Raw genomic sequence first — 21,355 nt, 5'->3', positions numbered from 1 at the left:
TACAGTGGCTCTGGTTTGGGAGGAGGAAACATGGGGGCTGGGAAGAGAGGTCAGGAACAGAAATTGCCTGCCTGACAGAATTGACCTCAGTTGATGGCAGAATGGTCCCCACATCTTTATCCTTTATGCCTGCTTAGAAATAGCAACATGCCTTTCCATTTTGTGTAATTATTTAGCTAATACCCAGTAGGATTTGTAAGCCCTCACATTGCTGTAGATTTATTTTATTTCAGAGTGATAGTGACTTTATGACCCAATTAACATCAATGTGACTTATTGCACTACTTGTGGGAGGGAGAGGGGGCGCAAGAAGACAAGACAGACGGATCCTATCTACCACCATCAACAGGATGACCGCCACACACTCCTGTCCATGGAAGAGGGGCAGTTGGAACCTTTCTGTTCTATTTATCAGAGCCCTGAAGCCCGGGTGATCGTGCTATATTTTAACAGACGAGTGTGTCAAATGTCTGAGGGAAGGAGATACTGAAAGAGCGGTGTTAGAGTAATCAATATTTTGGTGGTACTGAATATGTTGAATTTAAAAGATGTCAAACGTCAAAGACGATGACGAATGACTACCTAACTGCAGATGCCGCCACCCTCAAATTACAGGGGTAAGGAAGGGAGACTGACCCCAGAAATGGACCGGTGAGGCCGGCTCCTAATCGCAGCAAGGTTCCCAGAAGCCGGACAGCCCTTGTATTTATAGGAGCAAGCGGCGCAGGCCGCCGTGACCCACGGGCAGCCGCAGCGCAGAAGCAGCCGGGGAATTGTGACCCTCCGCCTACCTGGAGCGTTTCCGCAGCGCCTGATTCAGAACCACCGGGGCGGACAGCTCCCCGGCGCCGGGCGCAGGGCGCCGATTGCGGAAGGGAACGTGAGCGCGGAGGGTCCGCGCACCGTCAGCGGGCTCGGGCGGCGGAAGAGCACACTGCGTCCCCCTCACACCCACTTGGTTCCTCCCTTTCCCCCGAGGGTCAGTAAGGGGCCTGCAGTGGCCGTCCCGCCGGCGCGTCCCGACAGGCGAGAGGACCGGCCGGAGCCGCCGCCGCCGCCCCCTGCCCGCCCCCCAGGCCCCTCGTCTTGCCTGCTCGCCTCGCCTCGCCCCGCCCCGGTGGGGGCGGACGGGGGCGTTCCCGGCGCAGGGCCCGCCCAGCCCCTCCCTCCCGGCCCGGGTCTGGCTCCCCATTGGCCGGCAGGCTGGAGGCGCGAGGAGGCGGGGCCCGCCTCTGGCGGCTCGCGCCCGGGAAGGTCGGCCGGGGAGCGCGGGTAGCCGCCGCGGGGAGGGCGCACGGCGACGCGGCGGGCGCCGAGGAGACGCATCGGCGACGCCTGGCCCGGGCCGCAACCCCTGCCTCCCGCCGCGGCCCGCAGCCCGCGGTGCCCGAGCTCCGAGGCGCTTCCCCGGGCGCTGGGCCCGAGGCGGCCAAGACGGCGGGCCGGCCGGGCGCGGGGCGGCGGGCGCTGTGCTGCGGGCTGCGCTGGTGGGGAACGGCAGGCCGCGGCGCGGGCCCGGGGCCCGGCGCGTGCGGCTGGGAGGCGCTGTGGGGGGCCGGCGCGCGGGCGGCGGCCGGGGCCATGGCCGAGGGCGGCGGGGGCGCGCGGAGGAGGGCGCCGGCGCTGCTCGAGGCGGCCCGCGCGCGCTACGAGAGCCTGCACATCTCGGACGACGTGTTCGGCGAGTCGGGCCCGGACAGCAGCGGGAACCCCTTCTACAGCACGTCGGCCGCCTCGCGCTCCTCCTCGGCCGGCTCCTCGGACGACGAAGCCGAGCGCCCCGGCCCCGCGCGGGGCTCCGGCGCCCCCGCCGCCGCCGCGCAGGAGTCGGAGGAGGACGAGGCTGGCGCGGGCTGGAGCGCCACGCTGCGGGACCGCCCGGCCCCGCACTTCGAGGGCACCGGCGGTAAGGCGCGGCCCGGGGGCGGGGGCGCGAGAATTCCCGACGCTCGGCGGGTCGGCTTGCGGGTGGCAGCTGTGCGTTTCGGGAAACACACGAGGCTGCGGCAGCGTGCCGGGGCTCCGCCGAGTTCCTCGTGGGGACAGGATGAGGCGAGGCCGCGGCAGCACGGGGGAGTGTACCTTCACGTGCTGGGAGTGTCCCCGCGTCCCGCACCAGAAGCCACTCGCACCTGGGGGGTGGGTCAGAGTTCGGCTCTCCTAGTTGAGGGGATCCTGAAAACCTGGCGTGTCTTGGGGCGGGGGAGTCATTTTGCGTTGCTGGCCCCAGAGCAAGCCTGACCCGGGCGCCAGGGGTGGGGCAGGTAGCGGTTGGAGCGAGGCCCTGGGAGGGCTGAGAGAGGCCACCCATGGCGTCTTCACTGGGCTTTAGTTTTCTCCAGTTAATCTGAGAAACTTTCCGTGTCCGTGCCGTTGAGGATCTCTTGGGAAAAACAGGGAAGAGTGAAAGGACCAGTTAGTTGGGCAGCATTAAGGCGTATGCTTTTGCACCGGAAGGCACTTTCACGTGTGTCCTGCTTACTGTTACGGTCGTAGACCAGCCCCTGATACCTGGAGAAGGGCTGGCAGCTCTGGCTGCTTGAGGTCCTCTCTGCTGCCTCCTTTCTTGGGAGGTGGCTATAAAATATCTCCACTTTCCCCGCGGAAGCTCGGCAGCCTCTGCCCTCTCCCGGAGGTGGAGGCCAGCCATTTGCCCTTGTTCTCTGATGCTTTTGTTCCTTGCTCTGCGCCGCCTTCCGTGGCAGCCCCTGGTTTCTGCACTCTGTTTTCATGGGTGGAATGGCGCGCAGCCGGTGATGCTGACGACCAGGGAGTGGCCGCAGTGGGCATGATGCTGGGCGAGATGCGGCCTTCCCTGTGGCTCTCCCCGATTATTGTTCGACCGGTCGGGAACACAGCCCATAGGAGGACAGGACCAAGGGACCCCTGGCTGGTGCCTGGACTCGGGTCAGGACATCAGGCTGCAGCCCGCTGGCAGGGCTGGCTGGGCTCTCAGCAGGGAGTGGTCTGCACGCCTCCAGCAGTCAGGCTGCAGTGTGGATACGCTAAGCTGCAGCTGGGCTTCCAGAGTCCAGGTTAGCTGTGCAGTGTTGCAGGTGGGTACATTTAAAAGCAGGTTCGTATTTGGGCTTTGATTAAGAGTGTGGGAGTTTTCAGTCACATCCCTCTGTATAATCCTTTTACCACCGCCCCCCCCCCCATATTTTCCAAAACGTCATAAAGTTTTCCAGCCCCAGACAGCTGTTTTTCATATCGGCTTTTAAGAATCTGTACCTACCCAGAGCCCTGGTTTGGCAGGCTTTATGCAGTGAGTGTCTGTGATCCAGTTTTTGATCTTGGAACACTTGTGATGCGTGTCTGCTTGGGAGGATGCGGCGTTTCCCCTGTCTCAGGGGAGAACAGGGAAATTGTGTTGGGTTCAGCCTGGTTATGAATAAGATTCATGAGTATGCTGGTTTGAGAAGGCTGAACACACTGAAATTTCACAGCAATATCATGTTTCTTAGTAACCTATAAATGGGAGAAGTTCTGCAGCAGAGCAGTTTAGCCACTGCAGCACTTAAACGGTCACGAAGAGCAATATCATGTGTCAGTTGGCGTTAGGTTCAAATTCTGCTTCCTTCACGTGTCCACTGAGTTCACACCTGGACCTGAGAATCGCAGTCAAGCGCTATAACCAAAGACCTTAGTGGTTATTTGATGGTATATTTATACCTAGTTTTGCTTTCCTATTTTGTGTAGGAGCACAGCCCTAATTAAGAACTTTCTTCTTCCTTGCAACACCTTCTCCCTGAGGGAATTTGGGGTAGTGGTGGAGGGATGAGATTGATGGTTTATTAAGTAAGAATTCAGGTCCCCTGAAACAATGGAATAGGGTTTATGGGGGCTGAGAATAGGTGCAGAAATATGCTGCCGGTGAGAGAAAATCCTTGTGCCTTACTGGTGCGGAGAGAAAGAAGTGTGTTAAGAGGCTGGAGAGCTGCATCCTGGCCGCCCTGAGAGCAAAGAAGGGTCGGCCTGCCAAGTTTACCAAGTCCAGCAGCTCAGACGCTCCAGCCAGAGTGTGCTCCCCACTTTTACGGAACGCAGCCTGCACCTCCCTCCATCTTTGTTTCCCAGTTTGTTGATGGATCTCACTGGGCTGGTACGGTGGGAAGGAGACCAAGCCAGAGGGTGGCATTTTGATCTGTAATCAGCCCTCATCAAAGAAAACCCCTAATGGAAATTGCTGTTGCTGCTAGAATCAGATGAGGAAAGCAAAGGATTCTAGACTCATGGAACAGGCTTCCTGCCTGCCTCCTGCTGTGAAAAACCACGTAGGTGTATGTATGGAAATAGGCGTGTATGCATGTGACTGTCTTAAGTGAAAATGCGTTATTGCTTGTGCTGAGCCTGGTTTCTTCTATCAGAAAGAGGTTATGACCGCTGTCTGGGAGCCCTCTTGATGACCTGGAACCCTTTTCAGAGAGTCCCTGTGTAGGCGAGAGACACTGGGCACCACTGTGCCTTTGATCTGCATTCAGAGCCGCCTTTGGCCAGGCGGTGGGAGGGAGAGTACACAGTAGGGAGACATTTGATGCCCCGGAGGAGGGGAGGGAGGAGGAAGCATTTCTGTGGTTAAGGTTGTCTTCTCAGCCTCTTCCTTCTGTTTTTTTCAGTGTATTTAGCTCCTTGGATCAGGCTCTCCAGAAGTGCACTTATGGGTGGGGAGGTCCTCTCTCTCACACCCCCTTCCCTTCTCTCTCCTCCCGCTGGGTCCCCTTGGGATGATTTAAATACAAAGACCCTGTGTGGGTCATTTTAACCCCTGGTGGATGGAGGGTCGGCCTGGGAGCAGAAAGTGGTTACTGGGAGCTCAGGGCCCAGGACTGTCTTCTAACCAGACTCGCAGGGTATCCCCCTAAAATAGCCCCCTCAAGCTGTCAGCCTCGTCTGCCCACCGTGCAAATAACCAGCACAGCATGCAAGCTCACTCTTTGGAAACAGCGTGAAATTCAGCTGCCTTGGGAGCTCCTGCCCTTTCTGAGCAGTCTTGTGATTCGTTCTTTCTGAGGAGGCAAAGGAACAGGCAGATTCACAGATGCTCGGGGGCTTCTTCTGTTTGGCTTTGTGGGTCCTTTGTCGTGGCAGGCTGGGATCTGAGCTATCTGCTCTTTCCATGAGAGCTTGGACTTCACAGGAGTTGTCTTCCCACGTCCCATGTCAGCCACCCTCTGTCATCATGCAGTGGGGAGCTGTGACCTTGAGAAGCTGGGGAGGAACATATGGCATTGATAATTAACACTGTGAAATGTTTTATCTTTAGAGTTTGTTGTTGGTTTATTTGGTTTAGAGTGTTTTTGACTAACGAGGAAGAAGAGAAGCATCTTTCTCTTAAAACCAGAATTAAACCGAGACCTTCTACTGTAATGGGATTTGTCAGCTAAGATACTGGGCCCCTCTGGTGTCAGGTAAGCAGCTGCTCCCACCTTTAGCTCTGTGGCTCCGGGGGGAACTCAGATCATGGTGAGCTATGAGATAAATCGCGTGCAGTGCTACCTAATACTCAAGCGCATGCGGGGCCACGCAGAATTCAGAGAAGGGAACTTCCTGGGAGAGGTGTTTTGTTCTTTTCCTAGGAGTCTTTTCCTGTGATGGGGAAACTTGAGCTCATGATAAGGAAAATAACCCACAGTTTGCATCTGTAACTTGCTTTTTCAGGCATTATCGCCCTGAATCGTCACAGGTACTCTGTGTGGGAGAAATTCTCTTCTCCACTTTACAGAGAAAGACAGATGGGGCTTTTCTGCCAGAGCCTGGGGGTAATGAGATTACCTTGGTTAAGTGATCACCACCGTCTGACTGCTCAGACTTGATAATTCAGGAAAGGTAGTGGGTTGGGGTTTTTTGTTTGTTTGTTTGTTTGTTTGTTTTTCACCTAGAATTTTTTCCAGTCAAAAATATTTATATTGGTTTTCATGTTTATACGTGGATTTGCCGTTCCCTTTTCTGGAAGCATATATAGTCCTGTGAGGCTTAATGCAGGTATGGATTTGTGTATTTCAGTGGGATTTCAGTCCCACAGTCGGGGACTGAAACAGAAGACCTAGGATTTTATCTGGCTTCTGATTTAATCCCTGCTCCCCTGAGCCATGGTAATGGGAGGTCAGAGCTCCTCTGCGGGGGGCAGGGCTTTGAATACACCAGCACCCTGGGAGTTTAGTGTGGTGTAGTACTCAGTTTTACAGTCTAACACTCACCTTTATTTTTAAGAGCTGTGAGTGTATACTTTTTTCTTATTAACAAGTAATATATGTTCATTTTAGGAAATAAACCAAAAAGAAAAATGATAAAATTTAAAGAAATCCCATAATCTCCCGTTACTCAGAGATAATCACAGTTAACACATTGAGTGTACCCTTCATAAATCTTAGGTTACATATTATCAGGTGACCTTTTTAGTTCTAAATAATATATTGTAAACATTTTCCATTTAAATTTTAAAGTGTTGTTTTAATGAATCAGTTCCCTTTGGGTGGGCATTGGGTTCATTGCCCCCTCTCCCTATTTACGTATATTTATTTATATTTATTATGCTGTGATAAATATTCTTGAACTTTAAGTTTGTGTGCTCATCTTTAATATATTCCTTAGCATAAAAATGATCAAAACAGAATTGAATAAGTATTTTGTACATTTTAACATTTTTGATCTCTCTTGTGAAATAGCCTTCTGGAAATGCAGCTACTTACACACCCCGGCCAGCAGTGTACCAGAAAGTCCATTAGAAAGTCTGGCTTCTAAGGCAGCAAACCAATGTGTAATTCCTGCTGGTAGTGTGGCCCTCAGAGAGTGTTCCCTGTCATAAAGCTTACTGAGGTGTGACACACACAGCACACGAGTCACCATGCGCAGCACAACCCTGCAGCTCCCCAGGTCAGGGTAGAGTCCGTCCAGCCCCTTCCCAGTCAGTACCTCCCTGCCCCCAGGGGTAACCATTGTTCTGATTTCCATCACCATCAATTAATTTCGCCTGTCATTTTGGTCTGGTTCTTTAGTTCATCATGATATCTGAGTCTTATTTTTACAGTCTTTATTTCGCCGTGTAGCATTCCACTGTATAAATACTGCAGTTTGTTATCCATTATCCTATCAGTGGACTTTTGGACTGTTTTCAGGCGTTTATGAATAAAGCTGCTACCAATATTCTTGTGCATGTTTTTGATGGACATATACGTAATTTCCCTGGGGCGTGTATACCTAGGAGTAGGATCTCTGGGTCATAGAATAGATGCGTCGTTGCAGCCTTGGCGCTGTGGACACCATGGGCTGGGGAATCCTTTGTTGCAGAGGCTGCCCTGTGCGTTGAAGGGTGCTCAGCGGCACCCCTGGCCTCTGCCCACTGAAGGCCAGCAGCGCGCCTTCCTCTCGTCGTGACAAACAAACTCCTCTCCAGGCGCTGCCAAGTGTCCCTTGGGGAGCAGAGTCACCTGCAGTGGAGAACCACTGCTGTAGTAGATACTGCCAAATGGTTTTCCAGTTTATACATGCACCAGTGGTGTATGAGATGCGCCACGTATTCATTCAGCAAGCGTATTGAGCCCTGCTGGGATAAAACGATAAGTAAGGCATGTCTCCTGGGGTCCAGTAGGAGAGACAGAGTGAAGAAAAAGAGGTAAGAGTCTGTGATCACAGTAAACCTGTATTTAGATGGGATTCCAGAGGTACCTCACCTGATGCAGCTGGGTCGCACCTAATCCTCCGGCAGAGGTGGCCCCGAAGCTGCATCTTGAGGAATAAAAATGAATCAGGTGAAAAGGAAGGAAAAAGGCCTCTCAAACAAGGGAGCAACTTAGGTGAAGGCTGGGGTGGAAGGTGGAAAGAAGGTATGCCATCTTTGCCTCTGGGCAGCCCCACTCTCCCTTGAGCTCAGCATCCTTACTTGAGGCCTTAGTGAAAATGGCTTGAAATGTGATGTTTGTCATTGTTACCATTGCAAGAAACTGTAGCTGGAATCTGAACTTGAAGTCCAGGCGTGGGTACCCAGCGAATGCTGGATCCCCCAGTGAGGGGAGTTTGGCAGGTTTGGCGAGAAATAAGTGCTTAGAGAGGGTGGAATCCATGGAGAGGCACTGGGGTTTTTTCTTTAAGGAAGGAAGAGGGGATATGAATGACAACCCGAGTCAATGTGATAAAACCTTTATTGGCCAAGGAATGTATAGTATCAGTATTAACTTAGGGTGAGGGGGAGAATGTCATGCTACAAGAACAGTAGGATACCTAAAATATCCTGTAACGTAAAGGGACGCTCTGCCTGGATTGGCACATGGTGTAAAGAACTTTCTTCCCCGTGTTTGTGAATTCCAGGAAGAATTACTACAGAAGTATGACTGTCTGGCCATACTTTTCTTGATTTATTAAATGCATACTAAATATTAGGTGTGTATTGAATAAATCAGTTTATTAAAACAATTAGAACCACAAATTCTTTCTCTTCTCATATCATTGCCATTGCTTCCAACTGTAACCAAGACAACATCACTCATTGGTCACGGCACTGGAACCTTCACCTGCTGGGATTCCCAGATTCCAGTTTTGTTGATGCCCCGCCCCTTGCTTCTATCTCTCTTCCCATTGGCTGTGGAAGAAGAGTGATCTTTACAAACCGGGGCTCATCCACTCACTTTTCTGCTTAAAGCCTTTCAGCGGCTTCAACTTCAAGCCAAAGGGAATTCCCAAGTCCTTCGCACGGCCTGCTAACCTTCCCGTCCCACGTTCCTTTGGGTACCTGTCCTACAGCACTCTCTCGCCACATGCTCTGTCCATCTCAGAGCCTTTGTGCCTGCCAGACCTTCACCTGGAATGTTCTTCCCGATACTCGAATAGCAGCCCTTGCTTGTTGGTCTGGTCTTGGTTCAAATGTCACTGCCTCCAGGAACCTAAAATCACCGTCTTCCCTCTGGTCCCTTTTAGCACCCATACAAGCTAACTCCTTCCCAGGGCTGAGACCTTGGATGTCTTGGTCATGGTTAGAACACGGTAATTCCTCAAATTCTGTTGGATGAATGAATGAGCAAAAGACTAAATGGATGCGGAAGTAGATTTTTTAAATGGGGGTGGGAATTGGTGTCGGTGAATAAATGTTTACAAGGACCTGTGCGTTTTTAACATCTGAATTGTGGATGGGGAATGAGTTCCTTCCCAGGAAGGCACTGAAGCAAGTCTGGGATGTGTTTAACAGGGATTTCCATCCTGGATGGAAGACTGAACTCGTTGGCCTCTGGGGAACACTCCAGCCCTGGGCTTCTACAACCTGCCCACTTTCTAATAGCTAGAGACCTCCAAGACAGGACTATGTTAGGAATTTGCAGGGAAGCCAGCTCCATACCCCTTAATTGTTTCACAAACGCCTGTATATATCACTTACTGTGTGCCAGATAGTGTCCTGAGCTCTTTCTAACCTATGTAATCCTCATAACAACGCTTTGAGGTCAGGACTATTATTTTTCCTATTTTTAACATGAGGAAACTGAGTCACAGAGAGGTTAAGTGACATAGTGTGGACTGGTCCCTTTGATTAGGGTATAAGTAAGCATCATACTTAAGCATGAATGTGGACCATGGTATATGCTGGTCAGATCAACTAATTAAAAATAAGTCCCTTGCAGGGGGCTCTGAGTTGAAGACCAGTGTCATTCTCCAAATCTGTCTCACCCATTGACTCTCATCCCAGGCTTTGGCTGCACTTAATTTCCCAGGCCCCCCTCACCCCCTCCCCGTGCAGCGAGAAGGGCCGCTGCCTGGGTTCTGGGCAATGGAAGATGAGGCAAAGTGTGGACCCCATGCTCAGGCCTGGCCAGGAGGGAGGCTCCTCTGGGCCACACGTCAGAGATGCTGGGGCCACCAGATGAGACGACCTTGTGTCTGAATCACCATTTGGAGCACAGCCACCCATGGATCAGTCATATCTGTCATGGACTAAATTTATGAAGAAATGAACTTCCCTCTTGTTTGCTCCCTCATACATTTGGCAGGGGCATGGGGTGGAGGGCTGGTTTTACAGCAGCCAGCAGAGTCCTATTTGCGCAGATGTTGAAGAAAAGAGATGGATGGGGGAAAGCGAATTCAAATCAGTAGGGCTCTTGCTGATCATCTGTACAAGGATTCACGAGGGGAAACTGAGAAAAAAAGCCTAGAGAAAAAAAATGAATTATTTGCATTCTCTCAGTGAAGTTCCCATTGTAACTTTGGAACAGATGAGATGATGCAGGTAAGCAATGTGCACGGGGTATTCTAGACGCAGTTATTAATTGCACATTGATGTTTTGAAGTGGTAGAGGGTTTGAAAGGGGCTTAGTGGTCGGTTTCTGGTGGGGAGCGAGCATGCCCAGGGTAGAGGGCCTGGGCTCTGCTGAGTGCTCGCCCTGCGGTCTTGGGCAGGGGACCCAGTGGAGCTCAGCACTGAGAATCAGTAAAGGCATGCAGGAAAGCACAGAGCTGGTGCTTCATTCCAGGTAGCTGATTCTCATTCCTTTAACTACTTTTTTCCTATGTGGCCAAAATGGACATGATGGATATTGTGCTACTTAGAAGGTTTTAAAAACTTTTTAGCAAGCAGGAACCTCAGGACAAAACCAGGGGGCTCTCTTTGAAGCCGGAGTGAGAGGCCCCAGAACCCACCCAGCTGGCCTCTGCACCCTCTGGGAGCCCTCAGTCGTGTGGCACCCTGTGAGGTGCTTCAGGATCCCTCTCCCATCTGTCGAGGGCCTTCAGCTGGTGGAACCCAGGCTGGATGGGGAGAGAGACTCCACGGGCAGATGATAGACATCGGTGAGAAGCAGTTAGTGTACTTGCCTCTGCTGGGCCCCATCCTCTTTCACATGATGGAGAGGAAACCAGTAGGTGAATGTAATATTGTCGTTTCAGAGCCACCGAATAGCTTCCATGGCAAAGGTGATTAAAAATTTAATTACTTTAGAAGAACCAGAGAGGGAGGAGACCTGTTTTCTCAAGTTTGGAAAACAGAGTTACAAAGAGAATATAAGGGATCGGGATAAAGGATAATTTTCTGGGAAGAAAAAAAAATAGAAACAAGTGGAATCATTTAGAGAGTGGTTAATGAAGGGCTTGCTTATGTGAGCTCCTTCTACATTTGGGGAAGCGGAGAATCATTTGTATCTTAAATAAGCTTCCCTGGGACCCCCGCTGTGTCAGTGGGCTGTGCTGAGTAAAGATGCCGAAGTTCCGTGAGTGAGCAGAGCTTCACTTCAGAATTCACATTTGAAAAAATCTACCCCTTCTTCCTCATCTGCTTGTAATGATGCTTGCTTTCCTTGGGCCCCAGCGTTTGAGGTAAATAAAAATGTTCCATTTGGTTTGCTCTTAACACTATTGTATTTCAGCAAAATTCCCAATCAGGCTTCCTTGGCTAGCTGAGAAACTGGACCACAATTATTTCACCTGAGGGGACATGCATTCAGAATTCCAGTGGAATCTGGAAAATTACCTAATTGGAAATTGGCGATAAGTCCAGTGAGAAGGCTTTTAAGATTGAAAGAGGTGAATTTTAGGTAAATACCAGCAAGTGTAAATTCACACTGTGTATCACACATTTATAGACTCATTGTCTTCAAGACGTTTGGCAGAGAAGAAATAGATTTTGAAAAGATGACGGTAAGTTCAGGGAGACGGCAGATTCCATCAGGGAAGTTGGAGTGGCTGGCTGCTAGGGTACAGCCCAGACTCCTGAGGGCGGCGTGTGAGATGCTTTGTTGGGAGGGAGGGGGACCTGTCCCAGCTCAGCATCCAAAGCGCCGCCTCCTGCAGGGCGGCTCCAGGCACCCAACGAGATCCTGTCTGGTCTGACGGAGGAGGCACTCAGTGAAGTACCCTCCCCACTGTCTTGCTGGGCTCCTAAGAGCAATTCCCAGTGTCCCTGCTGCCAAAGGACGAGCCAAAGCCATGTGCCCCCTGGGGTGTGCCAACATTCTTTCACCCCAGCAGGTTATTGGCAGCAGGGCTGGAAAACATGTAAGTACAGTTGCCTGGAAAACTAAAGTTAAATGGCCCCCCAAAAGAAAAGCTCTTGAGTTCAGACTTCATCCCTTCTTTTGAATACACTTCATTCATGTGGCCTGTGATGGGCCAGGCACTGTGTCAGCAGCTGGGGCTTGAGAAATGGATAAGGAAAGCATGGTGCCCAGCCCTGAAAACAGGAAGTGCTCAAATACTTGTGACCCGTATGGTAGATGCTGTCGTAAGAAGGGCATCCTGGTGCTGTGGGAGCCTCCAGGACCAGCACTTCTGTAGACCCGTAAATGTGACCGGGACACGGCCCCAAGGGAAGCCAAGGATGGTTTGCTCAGATCCCTGCTCCTCACCGGCTCCAGAGTGTCTCCCCGGGATGGGATCAGGAGCTGGGCAAGCGGGATCGCCCTGGATAGAAGGATCACAGCTGTGCCTAAGTTCTGACCTGCAGCCGATTCCTGTTTCCACTGAGTCCAGCTAAAGGTGATACTGACAACAGAGTATCTTACCCTAAACTTGTTACTGGGAATAAAAAAAAGTCAGTGATGGCTGTGGAGTTAAAAAGAAAAGGAATACTTCTTTTCTTGGTAGTTTTCATACTGTGAAGTCTTTTAAAAATTATACACATGAACTATCTAATTTCATTTACATGCATTAATATCATACATGGTTTTTAACTGCAATCCTGTTTTACCCTTTTTTGTTAGAATTCTCTTCACTGCCTGCCTCTGTGTAATCCATGTTGACAACTTGTTGCTCATACGCAAACATATTTGTGCATATACATCATGTGTAGGAGTTTTTGGGGTCATTGTTTAACAAATACAGGCTCACTTTATATACCTTTGTATTATGCTCTTCTCATTCCAGAATACTTCATCAATAACTTCCTTCCGTTCCTAGCTTACTTTATTTTTATAAGGAATGGCTGCCAAACTTTTATCAAATGCCTTTATTTTTATCAAAATGCATTTGTTGCTGTGGTCCTATTTTTTATTCACATTTAATTTATGGACGAAGTAGATTTCACTGATTTCCTGGTATTGAGATTCCCGTACTTTCCCGGAATATATCCAAGTTGGTCTCTTTGATAGATGGCTGAATTCCGTTGTTTGCTGGTATTAGTTTAGTGTTTCTGTAGCTAATCCATCCTAAGCCAGATTTGTTCATTGTTTCCCCCCCCCCCCCCATCTCTCTCAGGTCTGAGTATTAAAATAATGCTCAGCTTCATAAAATGAATTGGCTTGTTATTGTTTAATTGCCTGTTGCCATTCAGCGGTGGAATTATGCGTTAGATATAGCTCAGCTGTGAACCTGTCTGGTCCTGGTACTTCTGAATTTTCCACGTCTTGAATCATTTTGATGATTTACGTTTTCCTAGGAAATCATCTGTTTCTTCTAGGTTTTCAAATTTGTTAATGTAAAATTCCATGCAGTTTTGCAAAACGCTTCTTTCTGATTTGCTTTTGTAATCTGCACTTGCTTTTATGTGTCTGTTCTCAGCCCTGGTCTTCTGTGTTTGTACATCGTCTCTCTCCCCTATCCCCTCCTCTCCTTCCCCTCCTTCCTTCACTTTCTCCACTTTTCCTCTCCCCCCATCACCCACCTTCTCTCTCTTACCCTCAATTGGGCACGTGAGGTTTTTCTGTATTATGGGTCTTTTCAAAGAATCAACTTTGAGGGACTTCCTGGCGGTCCAGTGGATAGCACTCCGAGCTTCCACTGCCGGGGGCCCAGGTTCGAGCCCTGGTCGGGGAACTAAGATCCTGCCAGCTGCGTGGTGCGGCCCTCCCCCCACCAAAAAAAATTAGCTTTCAGTTTATTTGTCCCTGTTATATTTTTTTTAATTTAAAAATTTATCTTTGTTATAACTTCTTTCTTTTGATTTATTGAGCTGTCCTTTTCTAATTGGTTTAGATGAGTACATGTTTTTTTATTTTAAAAAAGCTTTAGTATTGAAGGCATCTGACACTAAAATATCCTTAGAGTATAACTTCTGGTGTATTCTGTAAGTTTTGGTATCCTTGCCATTGCTTTCAAGATTTTTTCCATTCCTCCTTTTGATTTCTTCTTTGATCTAAGAGAAATTAATATTTCTTAATTTCTAAGTAGTTAAGATTTTTTGTTACCTGATTATTTAATTCTCATTTTATTGGATTGTGATGAAAGAGCTGTCCTTTACATCTTTAATATGAAAGGTTTGTAAAGGTTTTCTTTGTTGCCAGATATCGAGTTAATCTTTACAAACGTGGCATACATAGGTAAGAAAAAATGTGTGTTTTTTATTTGAGGGAAGTAAGGGTGTCTGTCTGTTTCTCTATCCTCTCTGTTTTTCTTCTTTCTGTCTAGTAGATATTCCCATTTGAAGAGCTAAGTTTTTACCATATGCTTGCATTTTTAGGAGTCTTTAGATGCCGTGTTGTTTGGTGCATGCATACTTACAGCTTTTATATCTTCCCACCAAACTGTGCCTTTAATAATGTCCCTCTTCATCTTGCTTAGTACCTTTAACTTTAAATGCAGCTTGTTTGCTGTTAATTTGCCTTTCCTGCTTTCTCCTCCCTTGCATTTGCCAGGTATCTCCTTGCCTGGTGCATTCTTTCCAACCCCTTTTTGCCCCTATTTGTGTTTCACGGACAGCATATAGATGGATATATATTTTTGACACAACATGATAGACTCTTTAGTTGGAGAAATCAGTCTGTACACACTTATTTTTTTTCCATTTTATTTAGTTAAAAAAAATTTTTTTTTTATGTGGACCATTTTTAAAGTCTTTATTGAATTTCTTACAATATCGCTTCTGTTCTTTATGTTTCGGTTTTTTGGCCACAAGGCATGTGGGATCTTAGCTCCCTGACCAGGGATCAAACCTGCACCCCCTGCATTGGAAGGCAAAATCTTAACCACTGGACCGCCAGGGAAGTCCCTGTACACACTTAAAATGATAACAAACAAGCATGATTTTATTCCTTCCATATTATTTAATTCACTTTTTTATTTCTTACTCTTTTCCCTGTTTCTGGTGTTTTGATCAAGTTGTTTATTCTTTTTTTATGCAATAAATATGGAAGTTCTTTCCATTTTGGGGGTAAGAGCTTTATTGAGATATAATTCACATGTCATACAATTTACCCATTTTATGTGTACAATTTAGTGGCTCTTAATGTATTCCCAATTGTGTAGTGTAAACAGTCAGTTTTAGAACATTTTCATCATCCCCAAAAGAAACCTTTAGCCATCACCCCGAGCCTTAGGCAACGGCTAATTTACTTTCTGTCTCTATAGATTTGCCTGTTCTGGAAATTTCATATAAATGAAATCATACAGTATGTGGTGATTTGTGACTGGTTTCTTTCCATTAGCATGATGTTTCCAAGGTTCATCCATGTTGTTGCATGTGTCAAAATTTCATTCCTTTTAAATGCTGAATAATATTCCATTGAACTGATGTATATACCACATTTTGTTTACGCATCAGTTGATGAACATTTGGATTGTTTTCACTTTTTTGCTACTATGAATAAAGCCAAAACCTGCATGTACAAGTTTTAATGTGGGCATAGTTTTCATTTTTCTTGAGTATGTAGCTAGGAATGGAATTGCTGGCTTGTATGGTAACTCTCTGTTTAACTTTCTGAGGAACTGATAAAATGTTTTACAGAGTGGGTGGCCGCCAGCAGTGTATGTGGGTTTCAATTTCTCCACATCTTCATCAGGACTTTTGTTTTTTTTTAGATTTTTTTTTTAATGTGGACCATTTTTAAAGTCTTTATTGAATTTGTTACAATATTGCTTCTGTTTTATGTTTTGGTTTTTTGGCCGTGAGGCATGTGGGATCTTAGCTCCCCAACCAGGGATCAGACCCACACACCCTGCATTGGAAGGTGAAGTCTCAACCACTGGACCTCCAGGGAAGTCCCGTTTTTTTTGGTTTTTTTGGTAGTAGCCATGCTAATGAGTGGGAGGTGGTATCTCATTGTGGTTTTGATTTGCATTTCCTTAATGATTAGTGATGTTGAGCATCTTTTCATGTGCTTGTTGGCCGTTCATATATTTGTATGTTGTAGAAATGTTTGTTCACGTTTTTGCCCATTTTGTCCAAATGGCTAAACATTTGCCTAAGGCAGGACTGAAGCCAACTGTAGAATGAACTTCTAGGATAAAGATACAGTCTGAAGTTTTGTTCTTTTAAAAAAGCATTTATATATATATATTTTTTTTTTTTTTTAAGGATTATTTATTTATTTATTTATTTATTTTTGGCTGTGTTGGGTCTGCGTTTCTGTGCAAGGGCTTTCTCTAGTTGCGGCAAGCGGGGGCCACTCTTCATCACGGTGCGGGGGCCTCTCACTATCGCGGCCTCTTTTGTTGTGGGGCACAGGCTCCAGACGCGCAGGCTCAGTAGCTGTGGCTCACGGGCCTAGTTGCTCCGCGGCATGCGGGATCCTCCCAGACCAGGGCTCGAACCCGTGTCCCCTGCATTGGCAGGCAGATTCTCAACCACTGCGCCACCAGGGAAGCCCAGAAGTATTTATATTTTATTAAACATTTTAGGTGTCAAAATTCAAGAGGTTGACAGTATAGTACAGGAATAGTGATTTCTCATGCTGTCGGTGGCTTTCCTGTACCTGTAGTCGCAGCAGTGCGCACTTGTGAACACTTGTGTTCACTTCCTGTTGGGCTAGGGAAGGGGCAAGGCGGTCGTGTCTGCCAACACAGGGACTTGTGCCAGCGATGGTGCACCTTCCTCCCTCACAGTAGCTCTTGAAGGTAGAGACTTACCTTCTTTTCATCTCCTAGACTTGAGGACTTGGTCAGTCTGTGGGCTGATGCAATGTCATTGGCAAAATCCCACGAACTAAACCTTGGTTGACTGCTTACAGGTATTCTTTGAGTATTTCTTAGGAGTAAACTTCAGATGTTGCCTCACTTGTAATTTTTATTTCTAATATTTCCTACTGCAATTGCTATGTCCTGCAGTCCCTTGAGGAAAAACTAGGAACGTGGCAGTGGAACAGTGTGTTTTTCTTCCACGATAACAAAATCATTTCTGAATTTCTGTCTGCACCTCAGATTTTGGTATACGAGCATGGATATGTGCATGGATTTTGGCGTCTTCCCGAGGAGACGATTCGTATCACGTAAAGAACACTTATGCTCTTGTGACATGTCAGCCTGGTGACCTAGGATTCTGCAGGCCAGCCAGAAAGGCAGGACCGGGGGTAACTCCCTCATCACTGTAGGCTTTCGGCATTCAGAGGCCTCTGGATGTGTTTGCAACCTTCACACGTGTGCTGTGCAAGATGCAGAAGGAGCACATTAATTCAGGGGAACAAATCTTCAGCATCACATTTTCCAGGAGGAACTCCATAACTAGGATTCATAGCTTGGGTGATTCAACAGTTCTTCATCTTCTAACTACTGGAAATGGTAGTTGTTACTCACATGGTAATCATTTCAACAGACACTTTGAGTGTAGCATTAGTTTCCGTAGGCTTAAAACTACAAGACATTGTCTTCTTAAAGGGCACTCTTGTAAGGTTATTTTAAAACTTGACTAATGGAAACAAAATTATTCTGTAACACTTTCTTTTCTTCATACTCTATTATTTTTAATAGATTGAAAGTGATTTATTTTGGATGTTGTCATAAATGATTGTGGAATTTTTTTCTGTTCCTGAATTTTTAAGCTGGCAGAGTTGACTTTCGGATTTTAATTCATCTTCACTAGGTGAAGAATTCACAAATAGGACTTTTTCTTGAAATACTCATAGCCTGAATGAAATTGAATGGATGAAGTTGAATGATTATAAAATTACATTAAATTCTCAAGGGCTGTTTGCTTTAGTCTTATGAAAGCTAATGCATGAAATAATTCTACAAAGATTATAATTTTGATATAATCTAAACTATTTTTCTGCCTTCTGTCATTACTTAAATTTTATGACTCAGTTCTAAAGGACAGATATTTTTTCTAAAGTTTTCTGGACGACGTACGTGTAACGTATGTATTGTATTAACTATCATTCTGTTTCTTGATTTAAGTATTTGGAAGCTCTTAATCTTACTACTTTTTTTGTTTATAAAATTGTCAGCTATTCCACTCTTTAATTACTGCAACATTTTACTCATACTAGTAAATATACATTTGTACTTTAACTTATAGAATTCCACCATAGAAAGCTCATAAGTTTATATTTTCAGCCTGAGTTATATCTAGAATGCTTAATTGTAGTGAAAGTGAATACTCAGATATTAATAACAAATCTGAATTGCATGTCCTGTGCATTGTGCCTGAGATGGCTCTACTGCTTAGGCGTGATGAGAATCTGCATGACTGAATGATGTTGATCACCCATTACTTCAGGGGTGTCAGAAATGACATTGACGCAGGCATCAGCCTTCAGCCTTGCCAAGGCCAAGACCGTCGGCTCATTAGTCATCAGTTTTCTCTCCTCTTTGCTCCATGGAGTCTTGGTTCTATTCCATTTGTTGTTAGAGCTTTTCCTTCCTTGTTTTTCCTCTGCTGTGGTGCCTGGTGCCTAGTAGTATATACCCTGAATTCTTGTCTTCAAAGACCTTTTCTTTTATCGTGATAGCTGAGGAGCTTTTATCTTGATGCCTAGGGAGCCATTTTCAAGTCCCGTGGTTCCCAGACATTATCTCACCACCCAGGCTGCTCTGACATCGTCCACAGCCCGTCCGTGTCCATCTCCATGTTCTGTTTCCTTTTTAGATGCAAGTTCATTCTGCCTGAAGAACGGTCTTTTTTTTTTTCTTTATCCGTAGTTTCAGAAACTTAACTGGCACGTGGCTCTTGTCTTATCCCTTATGTCCAGCGCTGGGTGCCCTGTACTGCCTGTCCTTCATCTGTCCTTTTCTCTCTCTCTGTCTTTAGGATGTAGCTTGAAAGTCTCATATCCTGTCCCTTATGCTTTTCATTTCTTCATACCTGGCCTTTCTGCTTTATTTCTTGGACTTGGTCTTCTGAGTCAGTGATTCAAGGATCGTCTGTGACCACCTTCTCGTTCTCTTTGCCTGAAGAGTTGTTTAGTGGGGAAATCATGTTTTATAGTTGCAGGAAGTCTTTTTTCTCCCTGTGTGTGTTGCCGTTGCATCTCTTTGCGTGCTGTTGCTACTATTTTAATTAAAATTTAAGTTGGCACGTGTATCTTCCAGCAGCTCTCTGTCCCTGAGTGAGTGTTCTGTTTCTTCTGAGTCATACTCCCTGTGCTGTGAGACCCTTGGAAGGGCGACTGTCTTTCTTTGTGGGCTTGTGGGCCTGGGTGGTAGAGAGAAGGCAGCTGACACGTCCACGGCTGACACCTGCAGGACCTCCTGCTTGTTCTCTCAGGCTCAGGGGCAGGAAGCCTCGCCTCTTTTCCAGCTGTTTCTCTACCTGTGGAGCCTGGGAATCTAGGTGAGCACACAGGTGAGGCTGACCATCCTCCCGGGTCCACAGGTGTCCTCAGGCCTCCTGCAACTGGGGCTCCGGGGCGGTCCCTCCAGCTTGAGGCAGGAAAAGGATGGGGCAGGCTCCCCTCCACCTGGAGCCTGCGGGTCTCCGCACGGGAGGGGCCTGGTGGGGATGGGGAAGGGCTGTGTTGGAGTCACCTTGTTCTTTCAAAGAGAAACGTCAAAGACTTTATCTCAAGGAAAAGAATAAAGGTTTATTGGGTAGCATTTAAAATATTTCATTGCACACTTGGAGAGTATTGTTATCCCCATTATACAAATGAAACAGGCTTTGCGAGGTTAAGGGATGTACACCATAAACAATAGTGCTGGAAGCAGGGGTCTAACTCGGCCAGCTGGTCTCTTTCCGCGAGAAGAGGCCTGACACGCAGTGAGCATGCCTTTGAATGTTGGCTCGTACTGTCCTGTACTGCTCTGCCATCCTCACGGTTACAAACCTGTGGGTGCCTTGGAGGAAATAGTGGAGAGGTGGGTGGCTTTCCAATGAGATTCACGTTCAGGGCTTCCATTCCTCAAACTTTCTTTCTTTTTTTGGGGGGGGAGTATAATTGCTTTACAACGCTGTGTTAGTTTCTGCTGTACAGTGAAGTGAATCAGCTGTATGTATACATATATCCCCTCCTTCTTGGCCCTCCCTCCCCGCCATCCCACCCATCTAGGTCGTCACAGAGCCCTGAGCTGAGCTCCCTGTGCTATACAGCAGACTCCCACTAGCTATTTGTTTTACACATGGTAGTGTATATATGTCAGTCCTAATCTCCCATTCCTCAACTTTCTAACAAGGACTTGGTCTGGTAGTTGCTTAGATGAAGACAAGAAGCCATTAAGGGCAGGAGTCTCCCTGAAGACCCTCATTCTGGAACACCAAAGTCATGACCATGTGAGCAGTTGCTTGAAGTGGCCTTTGGCTGGAGGGACGGGTGTTCAGCTGGGCTAAATATTACATAATTGAGGCCTATTAAATGTTGTTCTTGCTATCATAAAAGACTTTTAGTTTTGGACTTTTAGCATCCAAATAGGTCAAAATAAAATTATTTTGACCTATTTTCCACGCTTTCTACGTGGAGATGAAAAGACTAGTTCCTCAGAGCCAAAAGAAGGTGGCCCCAGTTTTCTGGTCTTGTCTCGGTCGGGTTCCGTGACCTTCAGCCAGCCCGCGTGTCAGCATCGGCCAAATAGCTTATCAGACGCCTCGGCAGTTTCTGGCTTCATGTTGGGTGAAGTTTGAGAGTGTGAAGAACTTTTTGAGTCAGAATTCCCAAGTCTGCTTTGAGTCCAGCCAAATCTTTGAGTTCTCAGACTTCCCAGCCTCCGGTAATTCACTTGGCAGAGTAATTTAACCTGAGCCTCAGTTTTCTAATCTGTAAAATGGGGACATAGTAGATCCTCACAGCCTCGTCGGAAGGCATAACATGTTTGTAAAGTGTCTGTGTCTGACCCTTAGCAAGTTCTCTGACAGTGTTTGTCCCTTTCCCCTGCTCTGTCTGTCCCCTGAACCCTTCCCAGGCCTTTCTTAAGGATGAAGAGGAGAAACGCTGGGCCACGTGGGCAGCTTCTATGGGGCCCCCAGGCTCACTCCCTTTGGGCGACCACTCAGGTGTGCACGTGGATGTCGGTTTCCTTTAGAATCAGTTCATCTGGACAGCATTGCTTGTGAGAAGTGTGGATGTAGAATATGTTGAGTAATGTTTGGCACAAGCATTTCTTTTTTCAGGAAAGACTGGGCAAGTCTGAGAATTCACAGGTTTTGGCTGGACGCCCTGTTTGGCAGACGCCCCTGCCTCTGTCAGCCATCACGCCTGGCAGGGGCTCCGTGGCTGGGGTCCTGCTCCCTTACACTGTAAGGCAGTTCCGGCCCTTGGTGCCCCCTTCCCCAGGCCCCTCCGCATCACGCTTCCGTCCAGGTGCC

General features: G+C 47.4%; 1 protein-coding gene across 1 annotated transcript in view; it reads left to right on the top strand.

The window, feature by feature from the left end:
• The first annotated feature begins 1,581 nt into the window (after positions 1-1,581).
• The window catches only part of PGBD5 (piggyBac transposable element derived 5), an 87,185-nt gene continuing 67,411 nt past the window's right edge, over positions 1,582-21,355 (top strand). The window contains exon 1 of the mRNA XM_059900217.1: positions 1,582-1,906. Within this exon, the coding sequence (XP_059756200.1) occupies positions 1,582-1,906 (325 nt within the window). The remainder of the gene's footprint in view (positions 1,907-21,355) is intronic.

This window comes from Balaenoptera ricei, chromosome 16 (assembly GCF_028023285.1).
Source record: "Balaenoptera ricei isolate mBalRic1 chromosome 16, mBalRic1.hap2, whole genome shotgun sequence".
In the NCBI taxonomy this organism is placed as follows: domain Eukaryota; kingdom Metazoa; phylum Chordata; class Mammalia; order Artiodactyla; family Balaenopteridae; genus Balaenoptera; species Balaenoptera ricei.
This window is presented reverse-complemented; position numbering and strand designations above follow the sequence as displayed.